The sequence below is a fragment of the Salvelinus alpinus genome, chromosome 1, assembly GCF_045679555.1.
Source record: "Salvelinus alpinus chromosome 1, SLU_Salpinus.1, whole genome shotgun sequence".
In the NCBI taxonomy this organism is placed as follows: Eukaryota; Metazoa; Chordata; class Actinopteri; order Salmoniformes; family Salmonidae; genus Salvelinus; species Salvelinus alpinus.
The window spans coordinates 80,233,875-80,248,240 of NC_092086.1; the positions used below are offsets into that span (position 1 = coordinate 80,233,875).

The 14,366-nt window shown below is 44.6% G+C and overlaps 1 protein-coding gene across 2 annotated transcripts in view; it reads left to right on the top strand.

Moving 5' to 3' along the window:
• The window catches only part of ddx10 (DEAD (Asp-Glu-Ala-Asp) box polypeptide 10), a 62,371-nt gene that overhangs the window by 2,377 nt on the left and 45,628 nt on the right, over positions 1-14,366 (top strand). For both annotated transcript variants that reach the window (XM_071327641.1, XM_071327645.1), the window contains exons 7-11: positions 2,138-2,264; positions 2,370-2,532; positions 2,876-2,960; positions 6,225-6,326; positions 12,819-12,906. In XM_071327641.1, the coding sequence (XP_071183742.1) occupies positions 2,138-2,264; positions 2,370-2,532; positions 2,876-2,960; positions 6,225-6,326; positions 12,819-12,906 (565 nt within the window). The remainder of the gene's footprint in view (positions 1-2,137; positions 2,265-2,369; positions 2,533-2,875; positions 2,961-6,224; positions 6,327-12,818; positions 12,907-14,366) is intronic.

The following is a 14,366-nucleotide window of genomic DNA, read 5'->3' on the forward strand; positions in this document are numbered from 1 at the left end:
AAATTAAACATGATATCTCAGTTAAAAATTATTGTGCAGGGTGATGTTTGAATTCTGTTGGGATTTCAGTTAGTCTCCTAAGCCACTGGTAGGTCATGTGAATGTTATTACTCAGCGATTGCAGGGAGCTTACATTGATTGCTTATACTTTTGTATATATAGTGTGTGTGGACACCCCTTCAAATTAGTGGATTTTGCTATTTCAGCCACACCCGTTGCTGACAGTTGTGTACAATCAATCACACAGCCATGCAATCTCCATAGACTGGCCCAGTCAACTGTAAGTGCTGTTATCGTGTAGTGGAAACTTCTAGGATCAACAAAGGCTCAGCCGTGAAGTGGTAGGCCACACAAGCTCACAGAACGGGATCGCTGAGTGCTTAAGCCTGTCCTCGGTTGCAACATCACTACCGAGTTCCAAACTGCCTCTGGAAGCAACATCAGCACAATAACTGTTCGTCGGGAGCTTCATGAAATGGGTTTCAATGGCCGAGCAGCCGCACACAAGCCTAAGATCACCATGCTCAATGCCAAGTGTCCGCATGAGTGGTGTAAAGCTCGCCTACAATGAACTCTGGGGCATTGGAAATGCGTTCTCTGGAGTGATGAATCACGCCTCACCATCTGGCGGTCCGATGGATTAATCTTAGTTTGGCGGATGCCAGGAGAACGCTACCTATCCCAATGCATAGTACCAACTGTAAAGTTTGGTGGAGGAATAATGGTCTGGGGCTGTTTTTATGGTCCGGGCTAGGTCCCTTAATTCCACTGAAGGGAAATCTTAACTCTACACCATAGAATGATGTTCTAGACGATTCTGTGCTTCCAAATTTGTGGCAACAGTTTGGGGAATGCCCTTTACTGTTTCAGCGTGACAATGCCCCCGTGCACAAATCGAGGTCCATACAGAAATGGTTTGTCGAGATCGGTGTGGAAGAACTTGACTGGCCTGAACAGAGACCTAACCGCAACCTCATCGAACACTTTCGGGATAAATTGGACCGCCTACTTCGAGCCAGACCTAATCTCCCAACATCAGTGCCCGACCTCACTAATGCTCGTGGCTGAATGGAAGCGAGTCCCCGCAGCAATGTTCCAACAGCTAGTGGAAAGCCTTCCCAGAAGAGTGGAGGCTGTTATAGCAAGAAAGGGGGGACCAACTCCATATTAATGCCCATGATTTTGGAATGAGATGTTAATCGAGCAGGTGTCCACATACTTTTGGTCATGTCATGTGTTTGGACAAACTGACATCCAGTATGTGGTATGAATTCAGGGGAGGTAAAAGTGGGCCTGTAAATGCTACAAATACGAGTGCTGTCATGGAGGCTCTGAAGTCTTTAGCACTACTAAATAATGACATGCCACTGTGCAGCCAGGTGCTGATTTAATAGGGTGGATTCTCTCCCACTTTCAGGCTCGCATGCTAATTGGGTCGACCGTTAACATAGACTGTTTTTATCTAAATGTCAGCAACTTCAATTCAGGTTTAGAGGCACCAGCTGACACTTTTTTAAAGTCATATTACTCTTGTTTTATGCTCCTGCTTTTTGCTCCAGCTGCACTTCTTTTTCGATGAGTCTTTGCTGATAGGCTGGTTTAGTGTTTATGCTTTTATGGCTTTGTCCTCGATGTTGAAGATGTTTTGTTGTATGGGAGAGATGAAAGAGAACTCTTTACTTCCTCTGATTCAGCCTTATCAGGGCTCTTCAGTGCACATCAGTGTTTTAAACCAGATTTGACCTGAAACCTGTTAGGAGCAAAGCAGGAGCACTGCACAACAGACATGCCTTGGATATAGCCTACTATTTGAAATTTCAAATACTTGTGAGTTTGCTTTAGCCTGCCTGGAGTGCCAGGTTGCCGTGGGTGAGGTTTGCACTTTTGGGACTTTCCTATTGGCTCATTGCAAAAGGCAAGTTCAGCCAAGCACAACTCAAGTTTTTGAAATTATTTAAATTCTTGCCTTTTTGAACCCAGGTCTGCTGTACAATCAAATGCAACCCCAGCTTCAAACTTTCTTTTAAGGCACACAATTCCGTAGTTCTCTGTCCTCAGTAGCAACAAGTTGACGTATAACACAAACGACCTGAAAGAGACCAATTAAAAGACTACATGTTTCTGTGTCCCCATGCAGTACGCCGGCCACGCTGGAGCAGAACTACGTGGTTTGTGAGCTGCACCAGAAAGTCAACATGCTCTTCTCCTTCATCAGGAGCCACCTGCAGAAGAAAGTCATCGTCTTCTTCGCCTGTTGCAAAGAGGTGAGGCTTCGCTAGTTTGTGCAAACGTTCCTCCATTAGGCTTATCGCTTCACGGTCTAGTCGTTGTCTTGGCTGCAAACATGACGCCTCTCTCTCCCTCCGTAGGTGCAATACCTGTTCCGGGTGTTCTGTCGGCTGCGTCCGGGCATGCCCATCCTGGCCCTGCATGGGAAGCAACAGCAGATGAAGAGGGTTGAGGTCTACAATGACTTCATCAAGAAGAAGAACGCTGTGCTCTTCGCCACAGACATTGCAGCCAGAGGCCTAGGTATTAACACATCAGCAGCCTACTCTACAGACTGTCTGGATCACTCTAGTCAGTAGGGACAGAGATGCTACTCTACAGACTGGCTGGATCTCTCTAGTCAGTAGGGACAGAGATGCTACTCTACAGACTGGCTGGATCTCTCTAGTCAGTAGGGACAGAGATGCTACTCTACAGACTGGCTGGATCTCTCTAGTCAGTAGGGACAGAGATGCTACTCTACAGACTGGCTGGATCAAACAAAAACCCTAAAATGAGATAAATATGTACTGCTCTGACACTAGAGCCAAAAGGTTGTTGCTCGTGGTGAACAATAATAATTCCGTTTTCTCCTCGCACTTTGCAGACTTCCCTGCCGTGAACTGGGTGTTGCAGTTTGACTGTCCAGAGGACGCCAACACATACATCCACAGAGTGGGACGAACCGCCAGGTAATAACCCCCTTAACTGGACCTAGAGTACAAGGAAAGACATTGACTGTGTGTTTGCAGTCTATGCATCGTCTCCTTTAAGGGCATGTTTTCATTGTATACGCAGAGTGAGTCTATACATACCTCCTGGAAATACTGTGTTTCTCCAACAGTAGTACTAGAGTGAAGTTATCACTGTGTAGTACTACTGAATCTTACAGGGACACTGCCATTTACACACATGTGCCCACAACAAGCCACCATTACAGCTATTGTACAGTGTGCAACAGTTGAAGGGTCCTTCATAGTCAAGCCATTATCCTATCGCATCATCTCTCCTCTCAACAGTTGGTTGACCTACTCACTAGATGGCAGTGTTGTTGTATGTTCCACCTCTCCTACTACCTCTCCCTGAAGCCTACAGCCTCACACAGTCATTATAGACACACGTTTTATCAGACTGGCTTTCAAATGTGCTCCAAAATCCAGAGCTACCTACTGTGGTGACATATGATGCTGTGTGGTATTGTTCTCTGCTAGTACAATGGTGAGTTGGTACCATTGCAGTGCTGATGGAGAGAAAAAATAGCTTGAGCAGAGAACTTGCATCCAGCTATGTTGATTCTGAACGTGCTCAGGTTGGTACAGTATTTTTTGGAACCGAAGTGTTGTGTACACTGAACTTCCTTTGGATAACACTTGGGAGCAGTAGAGTAGTGAGGGGAATATCTCTCAGCTTTGGCCATGTTTGCCCAACTGCAGTGCTGACTCATGGGGCTGTGTGTGATCTCTCACCGGTAACACCCGGTAATTGCAGCAGTGTGAAAATGAGAGGGAGTGTGTGTCTGAGACAGGAAAACAACGGACATTAGTGTGCTTTGCTTCTACGGAGCTCTGTGCAGCACACTTTCCGACAGCAGCAATGTGCATCTTAAGCAGACAGGATGTGCTTCGAGCCGCTGCGCTGCCACGGTGATTAGTGAGCTGCTAAAACCTCTGTGCAGCTCTTCTCTCTTTTTTTGCTTTTGTGTTGCCGCACCCCTTGACAAAGCTCTTGCGTGTCGGTTATTTTGTGTGGCGTGACAGGACTGAAGGGTAATCCTTTCTAGGCTTATTGCAATCAGCCAGTTGTATATGTTTGTAGGCTTTCAGGATCCTGCTGCTGTTGGAGTGAGATGTCCCCTAGCTGCCTGGTGTTGTTCCATTTTGGGAGTCAGTGATTTTGAAGGAAGGCCAAGTGCTCATCATGTGCACTCTATCAACCAGGGCTGTAGTGTAGCATCAGCCTCCACAGCTCTGTTTCTGTTTGTCTCTCGCTCTCTCCTGTGCTTTCTCTCTCTCTCTCTGGTGTGCTTGCGCTCTCTCGCTCTCTCTCTCTCTCTGGTGTGCTTGCGCTCTCTCGCTCTCTCTCTCTCTCTCTCTCTGGTGTGCTCTCGCTCTCTCTCCTGTGCTTGCGCTCCCTCTCGCTCTTGCTTGCGCTCCCTCTCCATGCTTGCCTCTCTCTCCATGCTTGCCTCTCTCTCCCTCTCTCGCGCTTGCGCGCGCTCTCCTGCATGCGCGCTCTCCTGCATGCGCGCTCTCTCGCTCTCCTGCATGCGCGCTCTCGCTCACTCCTGCATGCGGACTCTCTTGCTCAGTCTCCTGCATGCGGACTCTCTCGCTCGCTCTCTCTCCTGCATGCACGCTCTCTCGCTCACTCTCCTGCTTGCGCTCTCTCTCTCTCTCTCCTGCTTGCGCTCTCTCTCTCTCTCCTGCTTGCGCTCTCTCTCTCTCTCCTGCTTGCGCTCTCTCTCTCTCCTGCTTGCGCTCTCTCTCTCTCTCCTGCTTGCGCTCTCTCTCTCTCTCCTGCTTGCGCTCTCTCTCTCTCTCTCTCTCTCTCTCTCTCTCTGCTTGCGCTCTCTCTCTCTCTCCTGCTTGCGCGCTCTCTCTCTCCTGCTTGCGCTCTCTCTCTCTCCTGCTTGCGCGCTCTCTCTCTCTCTCTCTCTCTGCTTGCGCTCTCTCTCTCTCCTGCTTGCGCGCTCTCTCTCTCTCTCTCTCCTGCTTGCGCGCTCTCTCTCTCTCTCTCTCCTGCTTGCGCGCTCTCTCTCTCTCTCTCTCCTGCTTGCACGCTCTCTCTCTCTCTCTCTCTCCTGCTTGCGCTCTCTCTCTCTCTCTCTCCTGCTTGCGCTCTCTCTCTCTCTCTCTCTCCTGCTTGCGCGCTCTCTCTCTCTCTCTCTCTCTGCTTGCTCTCTCTCTCTCTCTCTCCTGCTTGCGCGCGCTCTCTCTCTCTCTCCTGCTTGCGCGCTCTCTCTCTCTCTCTCGCTCTCTCTCTCGCTCTCTCTCTCGCTCTCTCCTGCTCTCTCTCTCTCGCCTGCTTGCGCGCGCTCTCTCTCTCGCCTGCTTGCGCGCGCTCTCTCTCTCGCTTGTGTGCTTGCACTCTCTCTCTTGAGAAATTGAAAATAAAAGTAACAAATGAATTAAACAGCAGCAGTAAAATAACCAGCGAGGCTATATAAAGGGGGTACCTTAGTTGAGGTAATTGAGATAATATCTCTCTGTCTGACTCTGCATGTATTTCACAGCCCCTCTTGGTGTGAGGAGGAACGTAGCTCTCCACCACCTCTCTCTCTTCCTCTTGCACCCCATCTGTCTCTCCCTATGCCTCTAACTTGGTCACGAAACCATACAAAGGAGTCGTTCATGATCGTAAGAAGCGTACCATTAACGGTGCAAATTTTGCAGATTGATTGCACAAGTTATGTAACAATTTGAGGTTGAGCAGTGTCATTATTTTACATTATTACACCCACTCCCACGTATTCATACATTTAGGACATACAATAGAATAACAATTAGGGGTGTGACGATTATGGAATTTGGGGTAACGATTAATTGTCATGCAAATGGCCACGGTTATTGTCATAATTGGCATTTTTGGCCTTTAATGCATCTTTTGAAAATGACCTACGACATACCTAATGAATACCACACAGCTTTGGTGACACACCTGTCAAAACAAATGGTGGTGACCGCTTGGAATTTCTGGAAATTAACCTTCTCATCCCAACCGTGCCGCTCTGCTCGTAAAATGAGTACCAACTTTACCCACTTCGTCTAAATATGAAAAGCTGCTATTGGGTAATCTATATCTACTTGAATATGAAGTTGAATTCCCCTTCTCCTAAAATTAATGTATTAAGACGATGATTTAGTTCCTTGTTAATGTACGCTTACATTGTCGCTTACACGGTTACACAATAACTGTGCCAGCCCAAATAAGAATGCAATAGTTTTTTCCCCGAACAGGTATAAGGAGGGAGGAGAGGCTCTGCTTGTCCTGCTGCCCTCAGAAGAGAAGGACATGCTATTCCAGCTCCAGGAGAAGAAAGTCCCCATCAACAGAATTCAGTGAGTTCACCTACAACCTCTTGTATTTCACTGTGACTGGGAAGGCTGTTGGCTATGGAGATGTTCTGTATGTGAGGAATTAATACAGAACAGGTGGTGGTCTGTAGTTTGTTTTGTCTCTTACTGTTTTAGAGCTTTATTCCCTTGTCTCCATCTTCCCACCTGCTCTTTCATCTCCATCTCTCACCCCCCCAAAACAAACAAACAAAGAGGCCCTGTGAGAATGTTTTACATTATACCATATGCTTCAAAATAATATTTCACCTTACCAGATGCATTGGACAGATGGGGGGAGATTTCACAAAGCAGTCATGGTCAACAAGTGAGCCAGCTGACTTTCCTCAAATGTCTGATTCTGAAACAGCCTCATATTGTGTCTGGTAGTTCTAATATGTTGTAGATGCGTGCTATATAGATGTTGAACCTGTCCCCTTGTCCTGTCCGCTGTGTGTGCCTGAGACCATCAGTTACTTGTTGTCACAGTATGTTCTAATAGTGAGGGACCTGATGTCCTGTTTGTTGGAGTTGTGTGTGAGACGGGGAGAGGCTGAGTGGATTTGTGGGGAGCTGATGTCCTGTTTGTTGGAGTTGTGTTTGAGACGGGGAGAGGCTGAGTGGATTTGGGGGGAGCTGATGTCCTGTTTGTTGGAGTTGTGTTTGAGACGGGGAGAGGCTGAGTGGATTTGGGGGGAGCTGAGGGGCTGTGAGCGATGCAGTAAATAGGCCAACTCTGTGTATGGTGTGAGAGAGAGAGAGAGACTGGCTCTGCCATCAGAGGACACCAGGCCTAAGCCCCTCTGGCTAAATGCTGATAAGCAGCAGACCCAGCATGATGCCCCCACAGCACATACACACACGCACTTGTGCCACTCTCTCTCTTCCACATGCACAAATTTGTGTATACACACACACACTCCTTACTCTTTTTCACACTTGCACAGAAATAATTCGAACAAAAAAAGAATTTTTATGAAGCAGTTCTCATGCCCAGGGTGCTGTATAACATACAATAATATTACTCCCACATTGAGATATATTTCAGCATGTAGAAACTGGCGCGCTTGTGTTCTCCACCCCATGCGCCAGGTTTAGCAGTATACCTGTCTAATATTAGCTTGCTTGCGCTGAGGTGGGAGGGGAGGGGTGGCAATATTTGAAGTGCACCCTTGAATACAAGCGCAAAAGTGACAATTTCTCACAGCACATATCGGAAGATTAAAGACCGACGAAAGCAGGTCTCAGTGGTAACACTGGTCATGGGATGGATGTGATGCAAGCTATACGGCCACGACGCACAGTGCCCGTATGCTCATGGACCATGAGGGTAGATTTTTGTGCAGGGAATCCTTGTATTAATAAACATAAACAAATAAACACCCTGTGTTGTAATAAAATCAATCAACTATATGCACTGAGCTTGTCTGGTGCTTTAAGCGCACTGTTTGATGAAATTAAGAGACACAAATGACACGCGGGGGAGCCAGAATTCAAGGATTTTATTAACATTTTAATAATGTATTTTTTTGTTCTATTGCCAACTAGGTAAAAAATAGCATACATAAAGCCAACAAATACAAACTCTGCAGGTAGAAAATATCCTATAAACCACATGGCTTCGCATGGAGGTTGGTTCATGTTCTTTCAATCAAATTCGTCTCTCTACTTGGCCTGTCTACTTGGCCTGTCTGGAAACACTGAGTTTCCAGCTCCAGTGAGCTCTGGACCAGTAGTGGTATGTGGGTAAAATCACCGGGGAAGCCAATCCATGGGAAAAAACGTGTTGTGGGAGTCCACAAAGCATATTGCGTGTAACAAACAGTTACAAGACCTACAGCATAGTCAAGCAAGGTAATGTTTCTGACTTTTTTTTGACAACTAAACAACTACTGATTTAGAACCACGGAGAGTTACTGCAGGTCACATAGAAAACAGGAGCTGCACCATTTCAACATCATCTAAACATCTATGCTTAGTCTAATACAGTGACAACTAAAACATGCCAAAAACTATTTAGTCCAATCAACATAAGCTAAATCTGATGTGGCTGTCCATGGTACTGATTTCTGTAGTAGAAAAAAACCATGTTGACTCACCCTACTTGTAGAGAAACGCCAGTGCCATCCTCCCCTGTTTTTATTTATTTTTTATTCAACCTTTTATTTAACTAGGCAAGTCAGTTGTGAGCTGTCAGAGCAGCTCATTGCACCTGTACATAGCCCATCTGTAAATAGCCCATCCAACTACCTCATCCCCATACTGTATTTATTTATTTTGCTCCTTTGCACCACAGTATCTCTACTTGCACATTCGTCTTCTGGACATCAATCTCTCCCGTGTTTAATTGCTATATCGTTATTACCTCGCCACCATGGCCTATTTTATTGCCTTACCTCCCTTACCTCATTTGCACAGACTGTATATAGACTTTTTCTACTGTATTATTGACTGTACGTTTGTTTATTCCATGTGTAACTTTGTGTTGTTGTATGTGTCGAACTGCTTTGCTTTATCTTGGCCAGGTCGCAGTTGTAAATGAGAACTTGTTCTCAACTGGCCTACCTGGTTAAATAAAGTTGAAATTAAAAAAATAAAGCTAAGAAAAATTCTTATTTACAAAGACGGCCTACCCCGGCCAAACCCCCAAACGGTTTCTGACTGTCATACAGTACACGCTTTTAGTTTTTGTTGTCTATGTCTAAAATACTTTATTGCTAGCTTAACTTCCTTTCAGGGGCAACAATACACCAGGCCAGCTAGTTAGCATACTACATCTAGCTACATATTGAACTTCCATCCTCTCAGGCCAGGGGCACAATGTATGAATTTATATTTGGATTAGAATTGCTGTTATAATCATTGGCCGGTACCGAGAATTAAGTAAAACCTCAAGTCCAAATCCCTATCTCCATCCATGGTTAATTTATGAAAGGGATGATTCTAGCCACTGGAGGACAACAACACAATGAGATGCAACAATTCACGTTTTTTTTCTGTCAATAATGACGTTTGGCTTGTGATGTAATTGGTCTGAAGCCAAATCCAAACTGGCTTCCCTTGACTTTTTTGTTGTTGTTGTTGGTGAGCCAGGACCTTCCACAGCTGAGCTCACTCAGTTTAGCGCAAAGCTGATTGGCTATTATTATTTTCTTTAAATTATCAAGCCGGGCAAAATGCTTGCTGGCTTCCCTTGTATTCAATGCTATGGATGGCAACAATGTCATACTCTTTCTGACTATACAGCATCAGATACGTTATATGCATACTGAGACAGAAGGGTGCTGATTCGTTCGCTCTGATTCTCCCGTACGATACATTCAGCCTCAAATTGATGGAAATGCGTGAATTACAGAGAGACGAAACAGAGTGCATTCGGAAAGTATTCAGACCCTTTACTCAGTACTTTATTGACGTACCTTTGGCAGTGATTACAGCCTTGTCTTCTTGGGTATGACGATACAAGCTTGGCACAGCTGTATTTTGGGGGTTTCTCCCATACTTCTCTGCAGATCCTCTCAAGCTCTGTCGGGTTGGATAGGGAGCGTCACTGCACAGCTATTTTCAGGTTTCCAGAGATGTTTTGATCGGGTTCAAGTCCAGGCTCTGGCTGGGCCACTTGAGTTCAATCTTGGTTTCATCAGAATCTTGTTTCTCATGGTTTCGGAGTCCTTTAATTTCCTTTTGGCAAACTCCAAGCGGGTCCGTCGTGCCTTTTACTGAGGAGTGGCTCCTGTCTGGCATGCTGCAGAGATGGTTGTCCGTCTGGAAGGTTCTCCCATCCCCACAGAGGAACGCTGAAGCTCTGTCAGAGTGAACTTTTGGTCACCTGCCAAAGGGAACCTAAAGATCTCTCTGACCATGAGAATCAAGAACTTTTCTCACAAGTGTAACACAGGTTGTGAGCTCTGCAAACAACGTGTCCACTCTGACAATGAGAACGGTAAATGACTGTAATAATAATAAATGTAAAGCATTAACATAAATAAGCATAACCAAAGAAACATTGTAGATTAGAAATGATGGGAATTAATGGTACATTTACTACTGAGGAATTAATACACACTAACAATCACATGGCAAACAATTCACACAATTAAGCTATGAAACAATGAATGCGCACCAATTGGCAGAAGAGAACGCATTCCTGAAACGCGTGCCTTATGCATCTAAGCATCACTCCCCTTCTTCTTGACTCAACATTTAAAATTTATACCCAAGACACATTATCTTCACACATTACTGTAGGCCTAAGAAATACTCTCACAACCAGTGTTAGGTCCAAAGCAGTAGCCATTTATGAAAAACCAACAGCCTATCGACCAAACATTTAGTCAACTAAATGGGGGGGGGTCAACCCTAGTTAGGCCTATATTATTTTAGCCATCTTCTATTTTGGATGTGTGTGAAAAAAATGTCAATTTAGGCTACGTGTCCGTATGCTCATTATGAAACAAGAGATGAGATGATGCTGGTAAACCTTGTATTTAGAACTTATTTTCCTGTAAAAATTGCTTGGTTTCTGTTTCATATTATTACAAACCAAGCCTTCCGTAGGTTACCCTTAACCTAGCCCTATAGCAGTGTTTTCCACCAGCCAAATAGAAAAAGTAGCCAGCCAGGGAGTTCCGGGCTGAGGGGTTCGAGAATTTTGTTTGTTTGTTGACGAACAAGCTCTATTTTGGTGCCCTCTAGTACATTATTATGCCTTGATGCCATCCAAAATACAAAGCTAAATTATTGAGGACTTTACCGACTTTACCTCCCAGATTGGTAATGAGTTGTGGTATTGAGTCGAAAGTCATGACCTTTGAATTCATGCATTTTCAGTAATTTAAATTCTATGTTTGTTTCTTCAAATTATGTATTTAATTGTCTCAGCTGTTGTGGACAATTAGGTAAGGAAACCAGTGTCATTTTGTAATTTGGGTGAACTATCCCTTTAACAGTTTGACCTGTCAATCAATCACTGTGGAGGGGGCAGGATGTTTGTTTCGAAGCGTTGGTAGGATTTCAGACATGTCAATCAATCACTGTGGGTGGGACTTTGAGGGAAGGCGGTAGATTAGTATTCTAGTCAGAAAAACTGGATCTCCAGACTGGATCCCCCCCCAACAGTGTGTGCACCACCACTTTTATACCAAGTCAGGTGCCCATGACATACAGGTATGACTAAAGCAGGTGTTAAACTTGGTCTTCGCTACACAGAAAACAGCAGTTGACTACTCCATTGTTGACACTGTAGTCAAACCTATATCAATATCTTTAATAATGCCATAATAAGTATCATGACATTGTCCACTCCGACAATGAGAACGGTAAAAGACTGGAATAATATTATATTGAACGCAATAACAGACATTACCGTAACCAAACAAACATTTGTAGATTAGAATTTATAGGAATTAACAGTAAATGTGCTACTGGTAATATATGTAATAGGGAATTGATAGACAGTAACAATCAAACGCAAACAATTTACACAATGATGTTATGAAACAATGAATGTGCACAAATTGGCTGGAGAGAGTGCATTCTGGAGAGGGAAGTGCATTGTGCAGCCGTACTCTGAAAGATGGACAATAGTGAGTGCTCCCCAATTAACCTATGAGTGTCTTTTTTATGAACTCTCCCTGACTTCCGAAAGACCTGACAGCTAATATGCTCTAGAAGGGTTGATTTAATTTCCCCCAAAGTTGGCACTCATTCACTCCCCCTCATTGATGGACTGGTCTAATAAATATGGTGGGAACTCACTCTGGTTTATGCTAACAACCAACCAATGGCTTCTAAATCTATCTATTAGGTGAGGGAACAAGTGTAGTGAGCAAGTACACACTTTGAGCTAAGGGGTAGGGAATTGGAATGCAGCCCTGGTTTTTACCTCAAAACAAAGAACATCCTTATTTCAGCCTGACTGGTTGTTAATGTTGTCATTGAACAGTTAGGGTGGACGGTTGCTCATTTCCATGTCATTCCCACTATACTATTCCCCTTCAGTCTCCTGTGGCCTCTGTGACACTGAGGTGGGCAATGGAGAGGAAAATTGACATTTTAGATGTGCCCCTTCTCTCACGCAAAGCGGCCGGGCACAGATGGCCACTAGACCTTGACAGAGAAGTCCATCCATTACAGTGCTACAAATGGACTTAGCCGGGCTAGCTTTTTCAACGAAGGAAATAGTGCTCGATCCAATATGATATGACATGCTGTGTCCTAAATAGCTTTGACTGTTTTTTTTGGCTGAAATGCTCTCTTGTCCAATATGATAATGATGATAGATCAACTGTTTTCAGGCTCATCACGTGTGCGTATATATATGACCTTTGATATGAATGGCAAGTTTTGTTACGGACCACTCTAATAACCTGTGTGGGGAGGGGGGTTTAAAAAAAAACACTCATTTTCCCCATGAGTGTGTCCATGCATCTGTGACCTTTTTTGAATAGATTTAAAAAATGTGATTTGTGGATTCACAAAGTATTTTCTTGTTGCCAGGGTGAACCCAGAGAAGCTGACGAGCGTGCAGCAGAAGCTGGAGGCTTTCCTGGCCCAGGAGAAGGAACAGAAGGAGCGAGCACAGAGGGTCAGTGTCCTGGAAGGGGGGTAAAGGCAGGGGGGGACGAGACCATTACAGGATTGGGATGGATCAGGGGTCAAGCCATTAGCTTTCCAGGACAGGAGTTATTTTCACCCATAGTGCTTACACCCATAAAATCTAGAGTTGTCACCGGGATGATAATGCAGGGTCCGACATTAACGATGGCCCACTGGCCCGGGGACAGTAAAAACATGTCATGCCAGTGGATCTTGTCAACTTCTGTGTGCGTTTTTGCATTCCAGTTCAACGTTTGCCTCCTCTGTTTTAGTCTACCATTTTGAAGACTACGCATGGAAAAGTCCAGGCTCTGGCTCTGATTGGCCTTTCATTTAAGCACCACCACGCTCCCACGAGTCACAGCTACTCGAGCAGTACATGAGTTCATGCCTTCACATAGCAAACGCGCGAGCTGTCCGGAGCAAAAAGAAGCGGCCATCAATCTACTCACTCGCTGAGCTGATTGTGTTTTGAGCTAGGGAAAGCGATTTACAGAAGTAAACCTTCAATAGTGAATATGCTGGCTACTGTTGATAGTCTGCACAAAGAAAGCTACAAAAGGACATCTGGCGTTTGTCTTGGCTAGCCTACTGTAGCCAGGTCAAAATCTCTTTTGGAACACAATTGTCTTAAAGGGGTGCAGCGTCTGATTTGGACAGTTTTTCCTTCTTAAAATGACATACTTTACAAACAAAAAATGAATGCAATTAATAAAATGCCATTATAAAGAATAAAGACTTTCATTTCTAAATTATTAGTTTTTTAATACATATCATAGTAATCAAATGTAGCTTAATAGCTGAATATAGAGAGGGCGCATGCCAACCTATAGGCTCTGGATGACCCCAATGCATTTAAAAACGACACCATGTCCGGGCCAGTAGAAACTTTGTTCAGCCAGTAGATTTTTGGACAACAGGACCAACCTGTAATGGACTGCATTTACATACTGCATTATTTACACTTCTGACAAAGTAACTAAAATGTGATTGAAAAGGGAAATTGCATATGGTATGAACCTACAGTGTGTTTTTAGCTCTGTCATTAACACCCTCCTTGCCTAGACAGTGCAATTGTTATACCCACTTTTGTACTCATAACAGGATTTTTTTGCCATTTCATGCGTCAACAGATTGTTTAATCATAATTTCAAGTTTGTAATGTATGTTTACAAGCACCGCGATTTTAGTTTCTTGCCAGCTCCAAACCCAGCAATGATGTAATCAATATCAATGTAGCACTAAAAACAGGAGAGAAAAAATAACAAATAATTTGAGACCGGCAACACATTTCTCCTGAGGAGAGAGCCCACTCGAAGAGGGTCCCTTATCACCATCTTGTACCATCCCATGTGATTCATCGCCTCCCTCGGCTGGCTGTTCGAGGAGATGGCAGTTGTCGATATCGCTCACCTTTCCACCCCCCCACTCTCTCCCTCTTTCTCTGTG